General features: G+C 38.1%; 3 protein-coding genes and 1 non-coding gene across 5 annotated transcripts in view; 1 reads left to right on the forward strand and 3 right to left on the reverse strand.

The window, feature by feature from the left end:
• Window positions 1–1754: 1754 nt before the first annotated feature.
• LOC118279211 (F-box/LRR-repeat protein 14) lies at window positions 1755–5045 on the reverse strand. The gene has a single exon (XM_035598793.2). The coding sequence runs from the start codon at window positions 4803–4805 to the stop codon at window positions 3468–3470; it is 1338 nt and encodes a 445-aa protein (XP_035454686.1). The 5' UTR covers window positions 4806–5045; the 3' UTR covers window positions 1755–3467.
• Window positions 5046–8028: 2983 nt separating this feature from the next.
• On the reverse strand, window positions 8029–8147 carry LOC118279435 (5S ribosomal RNA). The gene has a single exon (XR_004784000.1). It is a non-coding gene; the product is annotated as a 5S ribosomal RNA (ribosomal RNA).
• A 7310-nt stretch (window positions 8148–15457) lies between these two features.
• Window positions 15458–27945, forward strand: part of LOC118279163 (protein Wnt-5b) — a 56450-nt gene continuing 43962 nt past the window's right edge. Inside the window, exons 1-2 of one of the 2 annotated variants that reach the window (XM_035598705.2) lie at window positions 15458–15696; window positions 20295–20533. In XM_035598705.2, the coding sequence (XP_035454598.2) occupies window positions 20418–20533 (116 nt within the window). In that variant the 5' untranslated portion in view covers window positions 15458–15696; window positions 20295–20417. The remainder of the gene's footprint in view (window positions 15697–20294; window positions 20534–27945) is intronic. The other variant, XM_050698430.1, reaches the window with a different exon arrangement.
• On the reverse strand, window positions 21752–27904 carry LOC118279164 (uncharacterized). Its single transcript, XM_035598706.2, has 4 exons — window positions 27471–27904; window positions 22930–23021; window positions 22499–22609; window positions 21752–22104 (listed from the first exon to the last, which is right to left on the reverse strand). Exons 1-4 carry the CDS (start codon window positions 27712–27714, stop codon window positions 21982–21984), a joined length of 570 nt encoding a protein of 189 aa, XP_035454599.2. The 5' UTR covers window positions 27715–27904; the 3' UTR covers window positions 21752–21981.

The following is a 27945-nucleotide window of genomic DNA, read 5'->3' on the forward strand; positions in this document are numbered from 1 at the left end:
ATATCAAATCCTTTGTACTGTACCAAGCCCTTTTTCACTAGTTATATTATTTTGTAGTTATGGTGTAATTTTAATTCTGCCAACTACCGTATTGCCCTTGTGTCAGTAATCTAGATAATTTGTAGTTTACCTTCAAGGTTTGTCATGTTATTTAAACGTATAAATATGACGCAATTTGCCATAATACAATTTAGCACTAAAACAGTATATACAATTATACATATTACGATTTTTATTACAAAGGGTTTGAGTTCAAAGCCCTTCTTCATTTTCCTTAATACCAGTCAACGTTTTGGAACACAAAACAATAGGTTAGTTTCATTGACGGGCAGACAAATCCATTGCATTAGTATGTGAATTAACTAAAAGGAATGCTGTTATTTTTCTCATATTGTTTTGATATAATTGAACCAACGAAACATTGTAACCAAGAATTGTATTGTGAACCTGATTGAAAAAGAGTAACCTATAGAATTTCTTGCTCGTTTTTCTCCATAGGAATCTACACTTTGGAACGAGCAAATAGCTTCACTAGAGGACTGACCGATACACAGATTTTTTTTTAAATATTGTAATATTTTCTTTGACGTTCAAAAGTGCCTTGCCGGTCTATTTGAAATAAATAATTTTGACTTTGATTTCATGGCATAAAATTACGTTAATATTAATAAACTCCTAAACACAACATCCCAAACTGTTATTTTTTAATCAACTTTCTGATTTTTAACTTTCTATCTCTAGTAGGCAAATGTACAGATATAAACATTTAAAGATCTAAATTAAATTATGTTATCGGCACGTAATGTTTTGACGAGGAACTCGACTAGTTTCAAGCCATGCTAGAGGCTCATATTCATGAGCAGCATTCCGCGACACACGACGCGGCGATTGTCGCGCTGCTACTACTACTACGCGCGTTGAAACTAGTCGAGTTCCTCGTCAAAACAGTACGTGAGTAAGCCCATAACAATTAATTTAGTATGTCTCACAAAAGTTACAATAAAATCATTTAAAGATCTGTTTTTGATAATCTGTGGTCTGTCGCCATTTTTGTTTCAGACTATTTTTTTAGTCTTAACCTATGGTTTGTGAATCATGCAATCTTGCTATGTAAATGTCTAAATACACCTGTAATTATCATCCTAAGCATTCATTAATATTGTCCATTTTAAAAATAAAACTATAACACCTACGTTTTTAGGTTTTTCAAGAACTTTATCTTAGTGGTCTATTGTATTTATTTCTTTATTCATTATTGAAATCTGTATTTTTGGTTATTAAAAGCTAATCGTTTCCGTGGGATAATTATTCAATTTGATCCTAAAATCTTAGCTAGAAGGTGTTTCTAAATTAGCTCTTATGAGCAAAGTATAATTATGTAAACCTAACTTAACGTTGATGGCAATTATTATAGAAAAAAATCGGGGAAATTGGCACTGAAGCGAATCACGGGATGCCTAGTTCAGTTACAGTAGTTACAGTACAGTAGGTACAGTAGCAGTTCATTTCATTGTCAAATATTTTTCTGTAAATTAATCTAACTGCCACCCCCAGAGACATTTAACGATTACTTAAGCTATTCCTTAGTAACGATTTTGTATCGAAAACAATCGCTAAGGACTGGGTTAAGTAACCCAAAAAGTTTATGAAGAAATAAATTATTAGAATCTGCTATTACAGAATCTTTGAATATAGTTTTGGGTGTTTCCCCATCGGTTTTAACACCAAAAGGATCAGAAATAAAATGTCCAAAATAATTTGTAACTTAAACGATGACTTTTAATACATTTTTCTCCTATATTACATTCGTTTGTACAAAAACAACGTATCGATGAAGTATACAACGTATTCACATGTCTTTAATTCGACCTCATACGAACATCTCACTTAAACAATTAAACACTAATAATAATATCAAAAAATTACGTATAAACGAGATCTTTATACAATGGGAGACTAAATTGAAGCGATTCCAAGAATTGCGTCGCAGGAAGCCTCATTAACGAGGCACACGATATAAAATATTATACAAAATGGAGGTTGTGTTGATCGGAAGCCATCGTTGATATATTTATACTAGAATTGGGACAGAATAATATTTCAATAGAAAATATTCCTTCTCATGGAAGCCTAAAACGTTTAAGTCATTGTTCGGACGATCCGTGTACGAGACAAGATGTTAAATTGTATAATTTTAAACGTAAAACACAAATCAACCGCATATTTTAGATACCAGCTCCTAATTCATTGAAATGATAAGATTAATCATCTAGTTTTGTTATTATTTTGTCAATTTCGACAAAAAACTGTTCAAAATGGATTCTTGATATTTAAAATACATGTTGCAATTTATATTCTACTGCGTCTTCGCTTATAGTTTTAAGAAAGGAAGTCATATAATATTATCAGCTGATTTCATTATACGTTCATGTTTTTCTATTAGGTACTTAGCTCGGCCACATGATAAATGGTCCGTATACATCACTGTCATCTGTGTGTTACGTCACATACAAAATGTATTACCATTTACTTCGGCCCAATCTCTGAACACTTCACGCAAACAATTACTTCATTCATATAAAACATTTCTTGTTTATAAATATTCATTCCTTGTTCTTTTGCTTGAGAAACAAGGATCTCATTGAGTTCCATCTTAGTTTAAACATTATTGTTTATGTTATTTCTACCTAGTCCAACATTTTGGCAACTAATTTTTAAACAAATCTGCGGATGACTTCATATTGAGCATCAAAATATATCAAAATGCCTACAATTTAACTGTAGGCAGCTTATAGAAGCAAGCGTTGCAAGTTTTCAAACAAAACTCACACATAAATGCACTTTGGAAGATTTCTTTTCATTACAAAACAATTTTCATCTCCCAAACCATGCTTCCATCACAAAATTAAATATAAAAACCTAACATGTAACAATTTGGATAGCTCCTAGGTTCACGTATAAGATCGAATTAAAAACATTAATAAATTTGAAGAATGGCTAAATACCTACCTAACTAATGGAGCAAATTATTTTAATAAACCAGACCTTTTCAAACATTGGGAAACTTTAGATATTAACAAAGTGGAAGATGTAACAGAATCGTGTAAAACAACAAAGTACAGTAGACAATAAAACAGAAGTAAAACGAGAACATTGAAAAAGGCCTGGCTCAACATTGCGACTAGGTATTGGGGCAACTTTCGTCGAGAAACTTAACCAAAAACTTGTCTTTCAATTAACACAGATGAAGTCGACACAACAAACAACACAACCGATCAGGAAACAGAAACATGTAAACAGAAAGCCGCCCCCATATCCTAAATAATAATTCGATAGTTAATATCTTAAAATTGGTTAATTCTTTTATTCACTGTCCAGAGTATACCTACAACCTTGGCGCTCCTTCACTTCAACATGGCCGTCGCACTCACACACGCGCGCACAGACACTACCTAGTGTGTGTGTGGTCACCGCACATGCCACAGTCCGAGGTTAAGTATACTAAGCCGAGGCAACTTCACGATGTGGTCCAAGCCTTGCGGAGTGATACACGTACACCCGTACAAGTCTATCGCTCTCAGATTGAGGAGGCCGTCGCCGAGCGCGCGCAGCCCTCTGTCAGTCACCTTCGTGCACTGGCCTAAATTTAGCGTTTCTAGCTGTGATAGCCTGGCGACCCGCTCCAGGCCCTCGTCCGTCAGGCGGCAGGCGCTCAGCGACAGCGAGCGCAGCCCCGACAGGCCCAGCGTCGCGTGCGACAGCGCCTCGTCGCCGACCTTATCACAGAACGACACGTCCAGCGACCGCAGCCGCCCGCTCTCCGCCAGGTGCGCCAGCCCCGCGTCCGAGATGCCGTCGCAGGCGCGCAGGTTCACATCCTCGAGGTAGGGCAGCCGCGCTAGATGCCTCAGGCCCGCGTCTGTCACGGCGACGCAGAACGAAAGGTTTATGGATTTGAGTTTAGGAAGACCTGTAGCTGCGTGCTTCAACGCTTCATCTGTCAACCTTTGGCAGTCTTGTAGTCCCAAGTACTCGAGCTCTGGAGTCCCTCGCGCCTCTCCGCCGCCGCACAGATGCGCTATCCCCGCATCGTTGACGTGCCAACATGATCGCAAGTTCAAGTGACGCAGTTTCCTGAGGCCCCACGCGATAAGCAAGAGTCCCGTATCTGTAATGTTGCAACAGCCGCCCAGTTCTAACTCTTCTAAGTTTTTCAGCGACTGTGCTATTCTTCCGAGCGATGAGTCCGTCACTTGCTTGCACAGGGACAGGTCTAGTCTCCGCAGTGCTGGTAGTTCCGCTGCGAATGCGCTTGCTAGGGCTGCATCGGTCACGCTGTAGCACCCGCTGAGCGACAGCGACTCGAGGCCTGGCAGCGCCGCCACGGCATCCCTGAGGCCGCGGCGCAGCGACAGCACCTGCAGCTTGCGCACGCCTCGCCTGGCCAGCGACGCGAACAGCACGGGCGCGGGCCTGCGGAGGTGCAGCGCGGCCTCCACTCCGCGCCACACGGACCGCCGATCAGCTGCGTCCCTCCACGCGCGGCAAACTTGTGCCGCGCGGCCTCTGTCCCGCACGGGCAACCTTTCGAATATGAGAGCTAACAGTTCCGGGTACAACCTTGAGATGTGTGTTCCCTGAGGCTCCGGTGGTGGCTCGGGCACGTGAGGCACGGGCAAGTGTGGCCGATGTAGTCTGTAAGGCGCACTGCGTTGTTTCCTTCTGTTCGTAGTCGGCTCCCTCAGTTCGGTGAGTCCGAGCCGCTCGTCCCGCCAGGACATCACGTCCTCCGTCCACGTACTCATAGCGGCGTCACTGCACACTATAACATGTCACGATGCATCGGACCGGTTTTCGGTGAAACTCGTATAGTGGGGAGCGCTCGCGGCGTACGTCCGTCCCGCGCGATGCTCCTCGTGTACTGGCGGTCGGCGGAGAGTGCCGCCCCCCGCGGCGCCCCCCCGCGGCGCCCCGCGGCCGCCCGAGCGCGGCTATTGGTCGCGGTCGCCGGCACGTGACGCGCGTCGTATCGATTCGGAGGCTCTGCGGCGGCATTTTTAAGTTGCCGGCCCGAGAGCCCGCCTTCGCCCCGCGCGGCCCCCGACGCCCGCGCTGTAGAACACGCAGCCGCGCAGATATTCCACGCGACTGTTTTATACCTACTATTCACAGACTCCTAGTTAGTAACTCCACAATATTATTGTAGTAATTTCTGTACTTAGTTACGGGTCTCATCATATAATTGCAATAACGATAAGATGTCTAACTCAATTTTAATAACATAGTTAACTAATTCACTTTAATTGATTTACTTGCTCCTAATCATGCATATTAACAGTATTTATCTAGGTTCATTACATTCTTGTTTAACATCCATACGCTCATTATTCGACGTAATGACAAACAAATAAACTACAGTAGAACTCCAATTATCCGAATTAATGGGGACCGGGACCCATTCGGATAATCAAATATTCGGATAATCGGATTTTTTCAAAAAAATTGCCATTGAAGAGAATAAAAGCTACGTTTTGATATTGCACTATTTTTTTATTGAATTAAATTCGGGGGAAGTCAGGCACAATGGCAAGTTAAGACAAGTCAAGTCAGACTTGACAAACACTGGCTTCGCGGGGGGGGAGAATAATAGCGCACTTAGACTTTTTTTGACAATTTTTGTGATTCGGATAATCGGCGATTCGGATAGTCGGAGTTCGGATAATTGGAGTTCTACTGTATTATTTTTGTCTGTGAGTCTCACCAATTATAGGCAGAATGAACTCGGTACTCAACGGACACAATCTATGGAAGCAGTGATAAGGCGGCAAAACAACTCGGCGCGACGTATATTTTCGTTCGCGGTGCACTTGCCGACGACTTGCGACCACTGTAAGCAGAGCCCTGTCAACTGGCGCGACGTTCCTTAGCCCATACAGTTAAGGAGTCCCCCATGTTGTGACACAGGCCAGGAAAAAATGGTTTTTTGATAACACCAGCCAACTATTACAAGGGCGACCGGTTGCGAGCGTTCCAAATATGAATTTCGAATTGAAACGTGTTCCAGAATGGAACGCGAGCGAGTTGGCGAGCGGGCCGCGGGCCGAGCCGTTTGGAAAATTAACGGGCCTTCCAGTTCCTAGCATCGAGGGGAATTTAGGAATTAGGCTTTATAAACTTTGTATCTTTAGTCATTAGAATTTGTAAACTCTTAAAATACTTACGTCTTTCTACCAGTAAAAGTATTTTATGAAGTTTCTACAGTAAGTGCCTATTGCAATTCCAGCAACGAACATGTTAATTGCACAAATTGAAGTTTATTATTTTACCCGTTATATTGCAATCAGATCAATTTCAATTTCAAAGTGGATCGTGAGAAAAGGTTCGTCAGTTCAATTTTAAGAGATTGGTTTACTTTTAACCGGAAATTTTGTGGCCACTGTCCCTTGGAAACTGTTGTAATTTAATAATTCATGTTGTACCTATGTTATATCTTGCTACTGTGCCAAAGTTATTAATTTAATTAAAAACGAAAATTATTTGAAAATAATGTGATTTTAGAGTTCCTACAATTTCTCCTCAAAGTTGTTATAGATAACACTATTTTAGCTTAAAGAGCTAGTGAAAAGCTGTGAAATATACATACTTGATCAGACCGGAATGTTTATTTATGTGTTGAGACTATGGGGAGTAACTAAGCCCAGGTAACACAAGTCATAACTTTTGTCTGTCACAGTGTTAAACGTATGATAATGGTTAGCTATTGTTACTTTTCGATAATAATTATAGTTTTTTTTCAAATTTCCAAACGATAGAGATGTGGTCAAATAAATTAAAAATTTGCCAATCGGCGAAGCGCCACCGCTTCAAAGTCAAAGTCAAAATTATTTATTTCAATTAGACCAGGAAGGAACTTTTGAACGTCAAAGCAAATATAATAATATTAATAACGTCTGTCTGTCGGTCAGTCCTCTAGTGAAGCTATTTGCTCGTTCCAAAGTGTAGATTCCTATGGAGAAGAACGAGCAAGAAAATCAGATTCACAATACAATTCATGGTTACATTGTTTCGATTACATGGTGCATTCCAAGCCCAGACATTCACACGAAGCGCTTCGTTTCAAGCTTCCTTGTGTGAGCTGCCGAGGCCTATTTGTCTTAGTCTGGGTGTCTACAAGGCCCGAGTGAATAGGTTGCTTATGGTCAGACGTGCTCCACCATCCTATCCTATCCTAGGCCGCACTACCGCTCACCAGCCCGTAATTAGCCAAACGTCAACGCCTTAAATATAGATTCTTCAGAAAAACCGGCCAAGTGCGAGTCGGACTCGCCCATGAAGGGTTCCGTAACAGCAAGTTGACATAACTTAAAAGGTTGTAAGAACTTGGTTTTACATAGTGTTTGTATGAACGACAAAGTTATATTTGCGGTTTATGAAAATGTTTTATTTCTTGAAAACCAATAATGATATCTCGTTCAAACCAATTTTCGTTGTTAGTTTCCATTGAAACCTACAGCATATATTTTTTTCAGTTTTCTCACACTCTTATTTTAAAAGTTAGAGGGGGGGGGACACTCATTTTTCCACCAAGCGTCTAACTTTCAAACGATTGATTTTAACGAAAAGTGGTTGGAACCTTAATGTCTTTTTTGACCTATCCATAGACACCCATCACGGATATGTTAGCTGAAACGGCTTTTTTTTGAATCAATTCCATGTATGGAGTGCCCTTTAAATTTTAAATTTATTAATTTTTATTCAAAATTCGAATAGCGGTTATCGAAATACATCATCCTACAAGTTTCAACTATGTAGGACTTTCGGATAAATGGCTGTGACATACGGACGGACGGACGGACGGACGGACAGACGGACAGACGGACAGACAGACAGACATGACGAATCTATAAGGGTTCCGTTTTTTGCCATTTGGCTACGGAACTAAAAAGACCTGGGACCACAAATCTACGACATCTTAGCCTTAGACAAATGAACAATACTTTGACAAAAATAGTTTGTTCAGAAGCAAAAGGCCAACGTCACGCGGTGTTCCCAGGCGGTCACCCATCCAAGTACTGACCGCGCCCGATGTTGCTTAACTTCGGTGATCGGACGAGAACCGGTGTTTTCAACATGGTATGGACGTTGACAAGTAGATGCAAAAAAATGAAAAAACCCTAAAACAAGAATACAAGAAAAATTTAAGCAGTCGGGACCCATTCCAAATATTATGAAGACTTAGGACACATACGGCTGGCTTTCTAGAATGGGTCCCGACTGCTTAAATTTTTCTTGTATTCTTGTTTTAGGGTTTTTTCATTTTCATGTTGTAAAGAAACGCAGTCGGGTTTTTTAGTTTTTTAAATTACCTTTTTTATTTTATTTTCTTTTAGTTTTATTATATTTTTATATATCTAGTGTCACTCTCACAGTAAATACGAATCAAACGACCCCTATCAAGCTGAAATCCATCGAGTCGTTGCTAGTATAAATAATGAATTTGGCACCAAAAATCCACCATTTTATTTTTTTTATTATTTTTTATATCTAGTGTCACTCTCACAGTAAATACGAATCAAAGGACTCCTCTCAAGCCAAAATCCATCGAGTCGTTCAGGTAGAGAGTGAGCAATATTCGAATTTGGCGCCAAAAATCCGCCATTTTGTTTTTTTTTATTATTTTGATATATCCAGTGTCACTCTTACAGTAAATACGAATCTAACGACACCTCTTAAGCTAAAATCCATCAAGCCGTTTAGGCTATAGAGCGTGCCAAACAATTATACTTACATACATACATACTCTCGAAAAACATAACCCTCCTTCTGGCGCAGTCGGGTAAATACATGTTCCTTCATACATTTAGTATAACAGAGGCAAATCTAATTCATTAGTACCAAAATCTTAAGGTACCTTTTTCATATAAATATGGAACGTCGGAGTTCGTTGAAATTAATGTACGTAAGTTCGACATAGTTATAAATGCCTGTGTTATTTACATAGGAACAAATATGGAGGCCCAAATATCCCCAATCTTCCCAAAAATCCCTTAAATTTTCTAGAAGGAAATGGCTGGCAACTTACTTGTTACACCTCTGGTGTTTCGGATGTCTATGGGCGGAGCGATTGCTTATCAGATGGTAGGTATGCTCGTTTAACGGCTTATACCATAAAAAGTGAATTCTGATGCTATGTTATAGGTATACTAGATATGTATATATAACTTGTAGGAGATATTACTTTTGCGTGGGAGTGGCAAAAATCCAATTTCTTCTCCCGCCTAGGGTGTGGCGAGATGGAATGTCAGACTCTTACTGACTAAAACCCACACCGTTCCTAATCATGCTTTTCGAGCCGGAGTCCCGGTAACCCGTTAGGTTGTCCACAGCTTTGGGTCCATAACTATAAAGCTTTTGATTGAGATTAAACCAACTGCTAAATAATACATACAATCAAACATACATAATCACACCCCACGCCTGTCTCCCATGGGGGTAGGCAGAGACAATGGAACGCCAATAATATTATTACCAAAAAAGGAAGCAAGAAACCGTGTAAAAATCATTCGCTGTTTCTGTTACGTTGCGAATTTTAAAGTTGTTTTTTTTTCTCTCCACAAACAGGATGTGTGAAACAAATTTTTTTGTGATCACTTTTTACGACCTACCTGAGTACCTGTGAACTTTTCCATAAAGATCCAATTTTTTTATTAAAAATAAAACGCTCTCAAATTATCGGGCGAAGTCTGAGCATCGACAAATTATACGTTTTACATTTTTAATCTTAGCAGGAAGTTAATACGGGTCAAATTTAATTGTATGTTGTGATTAGGTATGAAATTGTTAGCTCAATTTTATTTATTAGGTAATGTTAGGTATTAAAGTGATTGCGGTAATTATTGGCTTATGAAGTGTTATGTGATTGATCAGATTGCACTTCGGTCGCTACTTCATTCCTGTTCCAAGCCAACGCATTCTTTATTTTATAATATTAAGCTAATCCAAGCAAGCGGCCCAAGCTAAACCAACGCATTAATTATTTTATATTATGAATGTAAGTTATCATTTATAAGTATGTTTATTTTGCTTTGAGGTAATTTTTTATAACATTTAAATTCAAATTTCGGAAGTTCAGCGCCATCTATTGGCGAGTAGCCGTACTACACTTGATGGTGATGGTTACGCCATCTATTGTCGAATAGCAAAGAACAAATTGTAAGGAAATGCATATAGTTTCATTTTAGTCTAATAGATGGCGCTGATCTTCCACTTCTTAAAAATATATAATTTATCTTATGATCAATAGATGGCGCTGATCTTCCACTTTTATATAATTATAAAATATATAATTCATCTTATGATCAATAGATGGCGCTTGACTGCGGATATTTTTTTAAACTAAGTATGTCCTACATAGCCTACTAAAAATTGTTCAATAACATGATTTTTTTTTGTAAATAAATAACTAAGATTCGGTAACAAATATTTTTGCCAACTCGTAAAAATCTCAACCATACAAAACATACCGTACCTAATGTGCAAAATTCATATCACAAACGGGTTGCATACCTAATTTAGTCACTTTTATTGTTTTCATACATAATGCTTCACTTATAAAGGTTTTCATTTATTCACATTCATACAATATCTTGTTTTTGTAAAGAAGGAATCATGTAGATATTTAAATCAATTATCATCTTACGTTATCGAAATTATAATTAGTTTCGATAGAAAATAGCTGAGCTTGTTTATTTATTTAGAATGCACGTGTGTATGGTACTTACATTACTATACTCGTACATATAAATACGGCATGCGCCTGCTAAGTATTATTATTTGATAACAGCCTCCGGAGAGGCTCGAGAGATGCCCATACCGGTGCGCGGCGCTGAGTGCTACAGAGATGCAGTTGGGAGTCTCACGGATTACATCTTAACTTTACTCGTATGAAAGTTAACCCCTTTCATAATGGACTTGCAAGAATAATATAACCTTATCATAGTTTTTTAATTACAATGCTATGTAATCATTATTTACCACCAGTATCCTTAATCCTAAACTATTTGTTCCAGCTAAAAACTGAAGAGATTTGGCAGTTTAGCACAGAGATAAATCAACTGCACGCTTGGTGCGGCGGCAGGGTAACCGGCTGCCGCGCAACGTACAGCAAGTTCGATTCCCGCACGGAGCAACTCTTTGTGTGATCTACAAAATGTTGTTTCGGATCCGGGTGTTACGTATATGTGAACTTGTATGTTTGTAAACGCACTCACGATACAGGAAAAAACCTACTGTGGGACAACGTTTAAAAAAAATAATGACCATAATATACATACTTCTTAGGTTTACCTACTTTTTATGTTAGGAAAGTTACCATGCGATGAAGTCATGAGCACAGCGAATGCAACTTTACTTCTAGCATGCACCATTCCGGAGCTGCGGACTACCTAGCGGGTTTACCGGGGCTCCGGCTCGACAAGCAGGAGTAGGAACGGGGTGGTTTTTAGTCAGTAAGAGTCTGACACTCCCTCTCGCTTTGCCCTGGCGAGAGAAGTCATTGGATGATTTTCCCCCTGAAAAAAAAAAAGCATGCACCATTACCTGCCTGCCTAGTACATCCCTGTTTCCACCACAACTGTAAGTCAGTAAGTACTCGATATAAAGTAAATATGAAACAGAACAAAACGATTAGAGTTTACGGCAAATACTTGAGAGGCAACAACTTCAACCCAGCATCTCTAGCGGGATGGACAGTGGTGTGACAATGTAGACGGGACAGGTTAGAAAGTGGTCAATAGTCGACTTGAATCGATTTCACGCATACGGTACTAATCTAGTGTGGGCAAACACAATGGGTGAGCACGGCCTATTCATGATAGATTATAATAAAGTACAATTATTAAAATGATTGATTTTTTTTTCGTTGATCGATCGAGTCGTCAGAAATGCAACTGTTTTTCAGAGTTTTAGTTTTGGTATTGGAAAAATTATAACTGTATGGCTATAGGATTACCCCAACTTTCATTAGAATATTTTTTTTGGTATAAGCCGATAAACGAGCAGACGAATCACCTGATGTCATAGACACTCGAAACACGAAAGGCGTTACACTTGCGTTGCCGGCCTTTTGAGGAATTAGGAATTAGGAAGATTGGGAAGTGGGGTAATTCGGCCTCCGGTAACCGCACTCACACAACGCAAGCGTTGTTTCACATCGGTTTCTGTGAGGCCGTGGTATTACTCCGGGCGAGGCGGCCCAGCAGTGCCGAAGAATAGCTCTCTCACACTTACTCAGACATATACTCAAATATATAAAATACACATAGACTAAAAATACCGAAAAGATCAGACCATCAGACCAGTGTTTAGGATAAGCACAATTTAAGATATTCAGAGAATAGTTTTGTCAAACTAAAATGTAATTAATATCAAGATGTAATAAATTCTAATCAATAAGCATCCTCTTTTACATAATAATGTGTACCTACCTTTCATAAGCGACAAAACATCACGAAAATAAATATGTTCCTTACGCTAGAAATAGACTAAGATATTTTTATCATCAAAGCTTAGATTTATAAGCCTAGTAGCGGCTAGTATTCATTTAGATACAGCAATAATTCCCCGTCACAGATTGACAGCGACGCGGCGCACATACATTTGCATAGATATCGCGTGTATTTAGAACATTAACTGAACGTTCGTTAGAGCAAGCAGCGACCTCCTCCGTGTTATGCGCGCCTAGTACCTCTGATTAGAAATACGCTTGGAACGTTAGAAATATATTTTTCATACATTTTCTAATATTATTCTAATACAAACGTTATTTATGTGTGTGTGCGTATGGACGGATAAATATTATGACGGTGGAATTTATTGCGTGCATTAATAATATCACGCTATTATATTTCTTGAGAGGTAAGGTAGAGATGTACATGTATAGGCAAGATACGCAGTTGGTTCCTATTTCCATACGATTTGTGATTTGTGAAGTAACTAACTAAGACATATTTTATGTGTCACGGATAGGAGTCTTTTTTCCGATAAAAATTTTAAAATAGATTTTCCATGATAAATAAATGTCCATATAATAGTTTCTATTCAATTTTATCGATTGATTCTTAACTTCTATTGTTGTTCTTCTATTCAATGTGATATTAGATCTTGCTCGCCTATCTTATATTTAACTAAATAAATAAAACGTGTGAAATAAGTATTTTGTCCAACTTTCTAACTTGCACATTTTTCGACACTGCTTTTAAGGGATTAATATGTCTTTAATGAATTACGCAACTATTGCTTTCTTTAGATGAATTTTATGATTTTATAAAAGGGATTAGGTGCGTTTTATCTCTATTTAGCATGCTTATGAGATTTATTTGTCTCGTACTCTCGTCAAACACTTGATAACTTAATTTTCTAATTGCTTACAAATTTTCTCATTAAATCATGATTATTAATATTTGCATATCTAGTAGGCAAGTGGTCGATTAACTTATACTTAGGTATGTGTAAACAATTCAAAGACCAAGGGGCAGGAGTCCGATACGTTGGTCGGACCAAATCCGTGCCACACTGGAGACCACAGTCTGCGACGCCATCCACATCGCCGAAGATAGAACAGCATGGCGAAATATAGTTAACCAAAGAGTTATTCGTCGGGGTCACGACCCTCAGCATTGAGGATAAACGACGGAAGTAGGGTAAAAAATTAGGATTGTTTTCGACAACAAATAAAACGGTAAGTATGTACAAATTTTTCAACAAATTTTTTTGCTCTGTTTATAGTATCTGGCTATCTAGCAAAAGGACAATGATCATCCTCTTTAGGGAGGGTTAGCTATTACCCCCACAATTGCAAGCGGCTTAAAATCTGAAGAACACAGTAATTCGACTGCACACTTAGTGCGGTGACTGGGCAACCGGCTGCCGCGCAACGTGTAGCGGGTTCGATTCTTGCACGGAGCAACCCTTTGTGTGATCCACAAATTGTTGTTTCGTCTGAGTGTCATGTGTATGTGAACTTGTATGTTTATAAACGCACCCATGACACAGGAGTAATAGGATTTCCTCGTGTAGAGCAACGACTTAAAGGAAAAAAAAAGATCACCTTAAGTTTAAGACACTACTGCTTATACCTGTCACTAGATATCTAGCCGTAGTTCTAGAACACACGTAGAATATTTAAGGTACTTATGTCATTTAATGAAATTTTACATTTTTCAACGTATCCATGAGACAGGTCAGAGAAAATTTTAATCAACATACTTATTTTATGGCCCGTTTAAAGCTAGTACTACAAGCAATTAGTATTTCTTAATTGGCAATATCTAGTAATAGACGGTAATTAAAGACTTAGAGAGCTTTATAGCCTATCTATACTTACTAATATTATAAAGCTGAAGAGTTTGTTTGTTTATTTGAACGCGCTAATCTCCGGAACTGCTGGTCCGATTTGAATAATTCTTTTTGTGTTGGATAGTGTATTTATCGAGGTAGGCTATAGGCTTTAAAACATCACGCTATGACCAATAGGAGCCAAGCAGAGCGGGTAAAACCGCGCGGAAGTAGCTAGTCACATATAAGATAGAAACGATTAAATTAATACAAGCTCTCTATACACGTAAGGTAGCCCTTAATAGGCTATTCTATAACTTACAATTCGGAAGATTGCAGTGAACTTGATCGCGGTCCACCATGTCATTGGTTTTGATTTGAGAATGAGATCGAGTTCACTTCAATCTATTGAATAATTGAGAGTTACAGCATAGCCTAACCGAATAGTTGAAATTGTGTTTTAACTAAACAAAGAATATTGCTGATTTTTTTGTGGTATAAGCCGGTAAACGAGCAGACGGATCACCTGATGGTAAGCAATCACCACCACCCATAGACACTCGAAACACCAGAGGTGTTACAAGGAGACGGGGGTAATTTGGCCTCTGGTAACCTCACTTACACAACGAAACACAACGCAAGCGTTGTTTCACGTCAGTTTTCGGTGAGGCCGTGGTATCACTACGGTCGAGCCGGCACATTCGTGCCGAAGCATGGCTCTCCCACATTTATTTCTTAAATACCGTAAATAAACCTTATATACTTTGGCCAAGAAGCAAATCGAAGATCCGATATAAATGCATTTTAAACTTATCAACATAACACTTATTCCGTTACAGTAAAATCGCTAAACAATCGCCTTAGATTGAAGATACAGAACAAAAGGCGATCGGAGCAACTACTTAAAACTCAGTAGAGGAACGATCAACTCTTTACAGACGACCAGTATCTTCAAACCAGACTTATATTATTAAAATACATATCTCTCCAACATTAGATTAAAATCATTCTCCCATTCAATATCAAAGGTTAAAAGATATATCTACAAGTGAACGCTTACCTTTATCGCTCAAGTTAAGTAACTTACTCTACCCAAGTTAAGGCTGTATGTAGCCGGCCAGTCAGCCTCCGTCACTCGCGCAGACCGCACGCCTGTGCTCCCCACAACTTAATCCTAACTTAATCGTAACTTAATTCGAAAATAACATTAAAAAATAAACGTTTAAAGTGTGTCTAAGTCGACAGTGATGTACAAAAGTGTGCTTTGTGTATTCTAAGTGCGAGTTAAGTTAAAGTTTCGAGCTAAGTTAGCGAGTGCAAAACTTTTTGTTTTGATTTTGTTTTTTTTTTCGTTTGATTATGGTAGTGGAATGTTTAATTTTAAGTTTAGTGCTTCATATTTGTATCAGTTATGTGCTATTTTCGTTTCAATTGTGTTTCTTAAGTTACGTTATTTTATAACTTAGTAGAATTGCAGTTTTGGATACAATAGATTTCTTTCATTTAAAAAATAGGCAGGCAAAGGGTATTGATCTCTCTATTATGCCTAATAAGGCACATTTTGTGTTGATTTTTATGCATAAGTATAGGATTTAAGAAAATGTAGGAGAACGTTATATGCTAAGGAAATAACTACCTACCATATATAACACATAAGCACTTGTCTACATAATGTGTATAATCCACATCATATATTCGTCTATCATCAGATTAAAAATCACCATTGCTGAAAGGTCTTTAGGTTTGCCTTAATCCCCACACTTTGTAGATAGCTTGGCGAACGCAGGTTAGGTCACCAAACATGTATAGAGAATTTCTTGGTGACGCATGTTACAGACGTCCCAGTTCCAGTAAAAATATAAATAAACTAATTGCTGCTAAAAGGCTGGCAATGCATTTGTGACTACTCTGGTGTTATGGGTGTCCATGGTCGCCACTGATCGCTTACCATCAGGTGACACGTCTGCTCGTTTGCTGAAAATTCCATAAAAAAACCTCGAAATTCTGCTATTTTAGTCACCATTTTTTTTATAAATTAAATCTAAGCTATTGTTTAAAACTAAACTATAATTTATTGTAATTAACATGTTAAGTACATGTTATTAAGTTTAAAAATAGTTTGACGAGTAGATAACTTAGTCCGGAGTCAAAGTAACGAGTTAGTGCTTAATCCAGTTCCGAATGATTGATCTTAAGTTAGTAATCTAAGTTATTAAGCACATCCCTAATTGCAGGCAGCTGTAGCAATTACCATTAGTTTGTAATCTTGATCTGCTTGTAATAACTTTTTAAGACAGTTGGAGAAATGCTAGAGTCGTTAAGGGTACCTAGATCGTAGGTCCTAGGTCGTCAAATACAGGAATCATTACTGGTGAAAAATGGGCGTCAATTTTACACTCATTAGGGAATAAGTTAGTTTGACTGCACGGTTGGCGGTGGGTGGGCAAGCAACTCTTTATGTGATCCACATATTGTTTCGGGTCTAGATGTCATGTGTATGTGAACTTGTATATTCCGAAACGCACCCACGACACCACTGACAAACGGTGAAGGAAAGCATCGTGAGGAAACCTGGGCTTATAATTTCTAATTATAAGTTTGAAATCGCCAACCCGCATTGAGCAAGCGTGGTGATTAATGTTCAACACTTCTCCGTGTGAGAAGAGGCCTTTGGTCAGCAGTGGCCACTTATAGGCTGATGGTGATGATGATGACACATGACACAGGAGAAAATCCTAGATTGTGTGGAGAAACGATCTAAATAAATCGTACCGATATACCTACTACGTGTGGAAATTACAGCAAATCAAATAATGAGACAAATGCATTGGAAAAAATATTTTAATTTAAATCAATTTTTTACATAAGCCTATTTAAGTAGTAATTGATAATAATTTTTACACCTATTCTACCTACGACTGGGACACAAAAAGCTAAACATTATATTCCTAAATAGATTTCTTGCAGTAAAAACACGTTTATAATGATTTGAACGTGTATAATCTTGGGACCCGAGCAGCCTGAGTTCGGCTGTCATGCCGCCCCTAATAATTATAATTTTGAACACAATACTAAAAGTCAAAACCGTGACTAATTTGTCTATGGGAGACCGATGATTTTCGAAACGTTTTTTAATAACAACGACACGACGACGCGACGCGACGACAAAATATAATTTAAATTCGTTGTTGAGAAATGAAATTGGTGATTATAGTTTTTGTTGGATAGCTTTGTAACTTGTGGCTGTACTAAAATTCATTAGCTAGCACCTACCTACTTATTCAAGACCACAGCCTATACTATATCACATCAAAACATAGATCAAGGTGCAAATGTGTTGTTGAACAATTGAATGTAGAACAGATTTTCGTCAGTTTTCTCAAGATGCACAGGAGTACTTGGAAAGAAATCTCTTATTACACATCGATCACAAAATTCTAGACTTCATATGTAGCGCTGAAATAATCAGAAATTTCAAGCCTTACTGCCGCACTCAGAGGCATTTAATGATTACTTAAACTAAAGATTTTGTTACGAAAAGAATAGGAAATATATAATGAAAATAATTAGATTGATATTTTTTTATTTTGTCGTACTAAGATAAAACGAATCAAAGTTATTAACACATACACTAGCAACTTAACCAAAGAACTCCATAGTTTACAAAATACTATTTCATATTCAGTATCAAAATAAAAAGACTTGACAAACAATTTACATCTTAAATTCTGTATAAATAGGTCTTAAATTCCGATCACACTGTTATATCGTTATCTAATCAGCTCCCTGGCTTTCTTTCCACTATCTGCGTCTAATGCACATGTTATGTAGGCCTACTTAATAGGCTCCTATTTATTCAGTTTACGTTTTACAAGGCCCTACTGTAACCCGCTACTGGTAACTTGGTATACTTTAGAAGAACTTTAGATAGTGTTGATTACCAAACTACATCAAGTTCGCATCTTTGTTCATATAATAGTAGTCTTTAAACAATGGCAATAAAGCCTATAATGGAGGTGGATGAGGGAGGACACCGGTGTCTTCTTGGCTGTTTAGAAGTCCTTTAAATGAGATTTTTGTTTGACTGTTTTTATAAGCGTTGGGATTTTCAAGTTAGTAATATGTAACTGTGTAATGTAGGTATGTGTTAAATCATGCCGATTCGGAGCTGTGGAATATCTAGATTAGGCTACCGGGGCTCCGATTTTTAGAGCAGTGAGGGACAGTTGTCAGTCTGACATCAGTAAGAGACTGAAACTCCCTCTCGTCTCGCCCAAAGCAGCAGAAGTTATTGGATGATTTCGCCCCACGAAAAAAATAAACTACGAAGGGAGAGATTTATTCTAGTAGTTTATATTCATAGACTCTAGTTTTTTATGTCTTCACGTCGTTCAATCTGCGAAATTTTTATTACTAACTTCCAATAACAATGTTTCAATTAGAGTTCTGACGGTTCCTTCCAAAGAATGATTATATCAATCGACGTATCAATAAAAAAGATGAATAGCAATCTCACACAACTATACCAACCACAATGACGAGTAGGTACATACTTAATTACAATCAATTTTTTAGTCATCGCCAGATAACACTGACGCCTAATTGTTTACCAATAAATAATCCAATCATTTAGTTTTTTCCTTAAAAAACACAAACGATTAATGTTTTTTGTAGACTTGACTTGTAATGCGATTAAAAAATACTTAAAAATGAATCCAATTAGTTAGATATTAAGTTACATTTTAGGGCAATGGTCTGGTGAACTGACAGAACGGTTAATTTAACGCTACATACCTAGTTGGTATATGAATTGCAAATTATAATCATTATGTGTTGAGTTTTATAATTTGTACATATAAATCCCAGTCAACCTAAATCGCGCACCTCAGTTTTCCTACAGTAAAAAGTTGTGTGATCCATGTAATAATTTATTTAGTCACTATTTAAGGGACCTCTGTCTTAAGTTATCATATAAATTGTTAACATATCAAATTTCATTTATTATACGTTTTAAATAAAATAGATCGACTTGGTCATAGCAAGTAATCATGCAATAGACCATTGTAATTCGTAATCATGAAATAGACTAAACAATATAATACGAGATTGCAATCTTCAAACACAACACTACCTCCTATTAAAGTCGTGGCAGATACTTTTAGAACATCTTATATACTATGGCTTTCCCCAATCACTTACCTATCGGCCTTACCTTTCAGCCTACTGCACCTACCTACCTGAAGTAGAATTTTCTTACCTCCTAGTTAAACTAGGCATCACGAACTTAATAAACCTATGTACTATGTATCGGTACTATCTCGCCTCCTACAAATCTAATAAGAGACGTACAGACAAGCTTAAATTGTACCTGTATCTAATCTACTCGTGTCCACCCACCGGAACGCAGCTATCTTTTTAATATGTTCAGTTACTCGTACAAAATAAGATTTATTTACTTATCTCTAGTCTGATTTACATAACATTGTTGGTGCTGAGAAATAGGATTAAGTAAAAACTATGCTAGAATCAGTAGAATCTGACCTTGATTTCACAAGCTCATTCTTAATTGTATTTAAGTAGACTGTCTCTTTGATAGAGTAGCCGCTACAAGTGCGATTCCTAGATTGTGTAAAGTAAATTTTTCACTGAAATTATGTTCAGTATCCTTAATACAAGTTTGTTTTACGTTTAAAGTAATCGAAACGATTGGCCAGATCGAATAAACCAACCAATAAGAGCGCCGACCGCGCTTTCGTTTCGATTACTTTAAACATAAAGCAAACTCGTACTAAGGGTAATGAATTATTGTTGATCTAACTTTATTTGATGCATATGATTTAAGTCTTAGGTTATGAGATGAATAGTTTCATATCATTAGATAAATGTAGCTGCTATGTATCTAAATCTGCACTTCTATATTCTTAAAACAACTTATTTTCAATTCCATTTCATTTCTATAGGAAACGCAACAATTGAACAGTGCGCATTTAACGTTAACTTTTGAAAATAACTGACCTAACCTAACGATGTGTAAAAGTGACAGTGACAGTTCAATAATGTGACAGCTGTCATTTGAAACCAATATGGCGTCGTTTGGTGTGTTTCGGTTCCTGGTGCTGCTGGCTGCGTTAGTGTGGATCCTGGCTGAAGACAGGAATGAGACACGGAGACCTTATCCATGGACCAATGGCAGTTGGTTGTGAGTATCTATTTGAATAGATTTTTAAGAACAGTTCTGTCGTTGGAAAATTTCTTCTTTGTGGCTAAAAGATTTAGGATGCAGAAAATGTATGGTTTTAAAGGTTTTACATACGAAATTTCGCCGCCGTACTGTTCTCCTAGTATTATACTCGTAGTTTCAATTGCAGATTGGTATATTAAAATGAAGAAATTATATATTAAATCCAACTAACACTTCAAATAAATACTAGCGTGTTAAGAAACATATAAACTGGCACTTTCTATAGTTTCATCCACGCAGTTACTCTATTTCTGATCTTCATAAAATACACGTAAACCTTCCTCTATAGCTTTATCCCATAACTCTATCAGATACAAAAAGCCCACGGATATCTTGCTTGATTGCCTATAACGTCGATGCATAATATACTTTTTTCAAATTCCACGGATTAATTGCGTTCGAATAAACTCTTCTGCTCTGTATTGGTAACAGCTAGTGTATTGTAGATTTAGTACCTTTATATTGCGTACGTATACATATTTTATAGCAAGTCTAGTAGTCTAGACGTGTCTCAGGTGGCCTAGGCTACAATAAACTCACGTTATATACGACGAGTGACGTGACGACGATTGAGTAGCTGCCTGTTTGAAATAAAACTCTTTTTGTGAATAACACACAGTGAGGTGCAAGATTTTCTTCAGATTATAAGTATTTCTGATTTTATTAAGCCTTGTAATGTGCAGAAGACAATAATAAGTGTGGGAGAGCCATGTTTCGGCACGAATGTGCCGGCTCGACCGGAGTGATACCACGGCCTCACAGAAAACTGACGAGAAACAACGCTTGCGTTGTGTTTCATTGTGTGAGTGAGGTTACCAGAGGCCCAATTACCTCCTTTTCCAAACTTCCCAGCCCCGATTCCCCAACAATCCTCAAATTCCTAACTCCTAAAAGGCCGGCAACGCACTTGTAACCCTTTTGGTTTTTCAAGTGTCCATGGACGGTGGCGATTGCTTACCATCACGTGATCCGTCTGCTCGTTTACCGGCTTATACCATGAAAAAACCTTCATTTGTCTCCACTACTACCACCTAAAGGTATTCTTCGACGTGTGTTGAAACCGCCGACCGAGACCAGGCAACGGCAGCACTGATAAACATGTTAGTGTTTAATCAATATTAGACTTTACTTACGCATCCTTATCTGAACACAATCCCAACTCAAAGAAACGAACTGTTATGAAATGAAAACAAATCCTTTATTTTGAAACTTCTTTAAAACTTCAAACTTCGAAATTGACCCTCGTCCCTTTGTTCCCTCCAAGAAAAGAAACTACCACCATTACCAAAATAGGATTTGGTGAAGAACTTGAGCCTGCCCTCTATACCTTGTTTCCAAAACCCATACACCGTATATAGGATTGCGTAGTTAAAGAACCTATTTGGTAATAAACAGCAACCATTTTATTAGCATAGACGGTAGTGTGAGTTCAGCGTGAGTCCGGGCGTATCCTTCCTAGCTCCGTAAAGCCAGAACTCGTAACTCAGTGAAGTGAGCTGACTGCTAATGAACGATAGTGTTATTGTCTCCTGAAACATTGAAAAAGAAACAAATTAAAACGCCTGATAAAAAAATAATAGTGATTTGTTATTTCTGCGTATTTACTGTGTTGCAATAGTAAGGCGTACTAGCATTGCTTGCTACAAGTTATATTACGGCGTAATAAGATAAATAAGATTAAATTTGCGCATTAACATAAAAATGCCGCATTAATTTCTAACAGATAAAGGTCCACTTAGCATTCAAAAGTTTTATATCAAACATTTTATTAAGCGCCTGTACAAAATCAATATGCAATATTATTTATTCGTGAGTATAACGCGTCACACTAATTTTGTAGGCGTTACAATTTGTTATATGGAGTTTCTTTAAGCCAAGAAAACAACATAGATTCTTGTTATTCTTGTTGTTATTGTTACTGACCTGCAAAACCCCGCCATCCATGATGTACCCCTCGCTCGAGGGTCCGTCTATGAACAGGATTACTTTGAAACCAGTTATAATGTACTCTTCATCGTCGTCGTGTAAGATTTCCTGAAAATATCAAACCCCATAATTATTTCTAAGACTAGATTATACTGTGCGGGTCTGTCTGTGTCAAACACGCGCGTGACTCAAAGTGCCATCAGATCACCACAGATGGGGCCCAGTAGGGCTGATGCCAACCCGGAGCTGTGGACTGCCTAACGGGTTACCGAGGCTCCGGCTCGAAAAGCAGAAGTAGGAACGGGGTTGTTTTTAGTCAGTAAGAGTCTGACACTCCCTCTCGCCTCGCCCAAGACGAGAGAAGTCATTGGATGATTTTCCCCCCGTAAAGAGGACAGTAAAATACAATAGAAGATGTTAGACGCTACCTCTTTGTCGTCCGGTGGGTATCTGAGTGTGAGGTTGACATCCTGCACGGGAAACGTCCAGCCATTCGAGCCGTACACCATCACATGACTGCCTGTGGAAATTAATAACATGGTTACTTAATCTTCTCTTATCTTCTTTATATATATAATTCTTCTGTAAGTGTGTATGTCACTGAACTTCTCTTAAACGACTGGACTGATTTTGATGAATTTTTTTGTGTGTGTTCAAGGGGATCTGAGAATGGTTTAGATTCACAATTTTGTCCGCTGGACAATGTTTTTTTAATTAATTTTTAATTTATTAGTAGTTGTTGATTTTGGAATGTTTTACATTGAATCCGACAGACGGCGCTACCATCGCAGTGTCAAATATTAATGACGTTAGATATTGTCATAACATTTGAATAATAATTTTCACCAAAAAGGTCCAGAATGTTTTAGCTTATTAAAAAAGTTTAAAATTTTCAAATTAAAGACGTGTAGACAGGACAACGTCTGTCGGGTCCGCTAGTAATATATAAAAATAAACAGCTGTCTTGCTAAAACTCGAGAACGGCTAAGCCGATTTGGCTAATTTTGGTCTTGATTTATTTGTGGGGACTGGGGAGTCTAGGGAAGGTTTAAATGGAAAAAAATCTCGAGGTGGTTCGAAGTTTGCCGTGTAACGGGTTCGATTCCCGCACGAAGCAACTCTTTGTGTGATCCACAAATCGTTGTTTCGGGTCTGGGTGTCATATGAATGTAAACTTGAATATTTGTAAACGCTCACACGACACAGGAGAAAATCGGCAACGTTCCTTTAAGAAAAAACATATGATACCTAGCATTAGGTACATTTATGACTTCTTTATTTTGATAACAAATAACTAAATGTCAAAATATGTATTATAGTTTTATCTCATTGATAAGTTTATTGTGATTACATAATATCTAAATACTTTTAGGAACGAAGTCTCACTATGTTAGCCAGCATATCAGGCTACTCTACTCATTCAACTTCATTCAATAGATTTTCGACTTATTTACAAAAGCATAAAGTTGAAAATTCATTGGGCTACTTAAATTTTTGTTAGGTAATAAAAATTGCATTGTGTTCCCAGCAATGTTATCGACTGTCAAAATGTTATCGGTATCAGTTTAGGTGGTCTGACGTCACGTCACGCTGAGATGAGTCAGTTTTCTATACCTACCTGAAAGTATTATTTCAGTTTTATTTCTTTAAACCCGTAGTATCTTTAACCCATAGTAGAACGCAGATCTACACGAGACACCATATAATATAGAAGGTGTACAAAAGGTTAATGAGTGGGGTTTAAATGCCATAATAAGTCATACTTATTCCTTTTAAAATAATCTTAAATTAAATCAGCTTCGGCTTAGATATTAGAGGCAAATAATAAAATTATTTTTCTTTACGACTATTACTATCTCAAATAGAAATTTAATTATAAGTAGACCTATCTAAATCTGGAGCTGCAGACCACGTAACTGGTTACCGGGGCTCAGGCTCAAAGCAGAAGTAATATTGGGGTAGTTTTTAGTCAAGTAGTAAGCTCCGGATAAAAAAAACACCTACTTTGTTTCTACTAGGAAAACAAAAACTGTTAGAAGAGAAATCGGAAAATACCTAGTATACGAACTGCTGTTTAACTACCGTACTGTTTACAACTGAGAGTAGAAAAGATTCCAGTTTAAGCAGACTTTGTATTTAACTACGGGGAATAACTGCTGTGATAGTGCATTATCTTCCTTGCATATTGATATAGACTCAGCTATAAATACTTATTTATTAGTATTGCCTTTATTATGTAACAGCGAAGTTCTTGCTTGAGCTATAGCGTGCTTTTCCACCAGAGATGTGCTATGCTACGTTGCTGTGGATGTGTTTGGCTCGCACCAATCATATTCATTGGTAAACATAGCTTAGCATTGGTGGAAACAGACTCAGCTTAACTAAGTTTTTTATATGAAAAGATATATGTTATGGATGGTTTACCCTACTATTGATACATCGCATACTCGAGCTTCACATCTTCCTCGCACAGCTACTTTACAGTGGCACATCTTACTCGCACAGCTACATAGCTTAGTATCGGTGGAAACAGTCACATAGTTTCACAGCTCAGCTATTACATCTTCATAGCATATCTACAAAGCACATCTCTGGTGGAAACGCACCTATAGGTAGGTACGTCTATATATTGATGACGCAATTTTCAAACCAAACTTGAAACAGTCAAAGTGCATTTTAATTACAATTTGTGAATATTCTTTATCTGTTTATACGCCAATCCTAATTAAGTAACATTGATAATAACAAAACTGATTGATGTGATTAATTTAATTCCCTATACATATAAGTTTAATATCAATCCACCTCGTCCACTAACAAGATCTATTCATCATTATCATCATCAGCCTATACTTAAGTGGCCACTGCTGACCAAAGGCCTCTTCTCACGCGGAGAAGGTTTGAGCATTAATCATCACGCTTGCTCAATGCGGGTTAGCAATTTCAAACTTACTAGTGGTCGCCTAGTGGCCGAAATTCGACCATATATGATTTAATTTACAATACCACTTAACGTACGTTGAAGGATAATTTTTATTTAACTCAAACTCTTTTATAAAACTCTTTTCATATGAGACGTGAGAATATCATCGCAATATCTATCGATTTTGACGTTTTGTCAAATACGATCAGATACTATGCATGTGTGTGTAATGTTTTATTTATTGATTTAATGTACTTTATAAGCATTATTTTTGAAAAATATTAGCGCTATGCACTTCTCCTACACATAAACTATAAGTGTACCAAATTTTATGCTCCTACGTCCGCGCAATTTTCGTAAAAAGAATTACAAAGTTTTTGCTTCACGTATTAATATATAGATAATTTGAAATTTTTCATCACCGTTAAATAGTGGTGTGTAAATAATCTTGGAAAGTATATTTATCTCGGAAAAAGTCTCATTGGTACTTGCCGTTGGTAGGCAACCTACCAACGGCAAGCAAGAAGAACGCACTCTCATGGATAAAAAGCATGTATCCTAAACCACCGGGCCACCACGACATACAAGATGTATTACAGGTGAAAAAATATTATAGAACCTGAAAGTACCTTTTTTTTTTTTTTTTTTTTTTGTTGACGGGGGGAAACCTTCAAAAGGCGCCTAGCTTTTTGGGGAAAAAACTAGGGAGTGTGGGATTTTTACCGCACTAAAACCTCCCCGGTGGCCACCATCTGCACCTAAAGGAGGCACCGGGCCCTCTAAGTAGACCAACCCCGGAGCCCCCGTGGTGCAACGCCCGTAAGGCACTTCTCTATGGAGACCTATTTGTCATCCTTATCCCTCTCTGTGCAATATAGTGCACGGCGACACGTGACCACTGTGCCGCCGTCTTCCTTGAGGTCATTGAGTGGGCGCCTAGATTCCCCACTCTATGCGCCCATGACCCCAAAGGTTTACCTGCCAATACCGGCGGTTGCCACCTCGACGCCTTCTACGGGTGGGATCCTCTCACGAGCGGGCCGCCTCCTTTTGGGACATTACAGTCTCACAAAAGGAGGCCACCTCTCTCCAGTTTTCTGCCTCTGTCAGCATAGCTGTAATTACTGCTGGCAGAGACAGGTCTCGCCCGATCCTGGCAACTAGGACCCGCCGCTCAGATTCCCATGCTGTGCACTCCTCAAGCGTGTGCTGTGCCGTATCAAAGTTACATCCGCAATGATGGCAATTTGCCGTGGCCTCTCGCCCAATCTTGTTCAGGTACTCACCGAAACAACCGTGTCCGGTGAGCACCTGAGTGAGCCTGAAGGAGACGCGCTCCTCTCTCTTCAGCCTTTTTCCTTTTTCCTATCTAATATATGAAAATAACTCTGGTTTTCTTTCCTGACGGTATAACTCCAGAACGCACGAACCGATTTCCACGGTTTTTGTCAAAAAAGTCTCGAGCTCCGTGAGGGTTATAGCAAAGAAAATTCAGGAAAATTCAAGAGAAAAGCCCATCTGGTAGCGAATCGGAGTTCGCCGGGTTTGCTAGTATTATGTAAATAAATAGCACATTAAAAAAACATTCTACTTAGTCAGTGTTTTTTCGATATTATGATTATTCATACTGAGATAAGAATGATAGCTAGCCAAAGTCAGTAGTGTTGCTCTGGGTGTGTAGGAGTAAATACTCCTAGGTATATAATGCTCCGTGAGCGGTGGAACAGTGCTTAGCCAAATTGTTACGAACAGATAAGATTGTACAAGGAAATAATAACATGTAAAGTACATATTTATTTTATTCATGTAGGTAATCTCTACAATAATGCCAGCTAATACCATTTTAAGCAAAACCAAAATTAAATAAAAAAAAACTAATGTCATTAAAGTGCCAATTTGCAAGTATCCAAAATCAAAGTTCAGAAAAACGATCAAAGAGTTAATGACGTTCTAATTTCAAATCGTTGTCTTTACGTAACTACATTATTTTGCCGCGTATTTCTTTTACTGCGTAAATAAATAAAATAGTGACTTTTTTTCACTTACCATCGATGATGGAGTCCAAGGAGCAGTAATATCTGTTGACGGTCTGATGAACAGTGGAGTCCACTTGTCGCGCCACTCCATTGGACTGCCCCACCATGTTGGGGTTGCTTCCAAAGAACTTCACTACATTACCGTTGTCAACCTCTTCAATTTGCGGTTTCAAATGCCTCCTTCGTTCACAATACACACAATCCACATAAAAAACAGAAACACATATTGCCAATATTACAATATTCCCATTCATTACGTTACTGATATGTGTAAACTAAAACGGCGAGCATATCGTCCGCGTTTTAAAAGGAAGATTAATTAGTTCTGATTATGTATGTAATTAAAATAATATTTAGTGATAAAATATTGATATTTCGGTGATAAAGTATCCGTGGTCGGTGGTGCTGTTATCGTATTCTGCGACAGAATGTACCTACTCAGCATGTATGGCGATTAGTGCATAGCTATCGAAATGATTAGATTG

Source organism: Spodoptera frugiperda, chromosome 14, assembly GCF_023101765.2.
Source record: "Spodoptera frugiperda isolate SF20-4 chromosome 14, AGI-APGP_CSIRO_Sfru_2.0, whole genome shotgun sequence".
In the NCBI taxonomy this organism is placed as follows: domain Eukaryota; kingdom Metazoa; phylum Arthropoda; class Insecta; order Lepidoptera; family Noctuidae; genus Spodoptera; species Spodoptera frugiperda.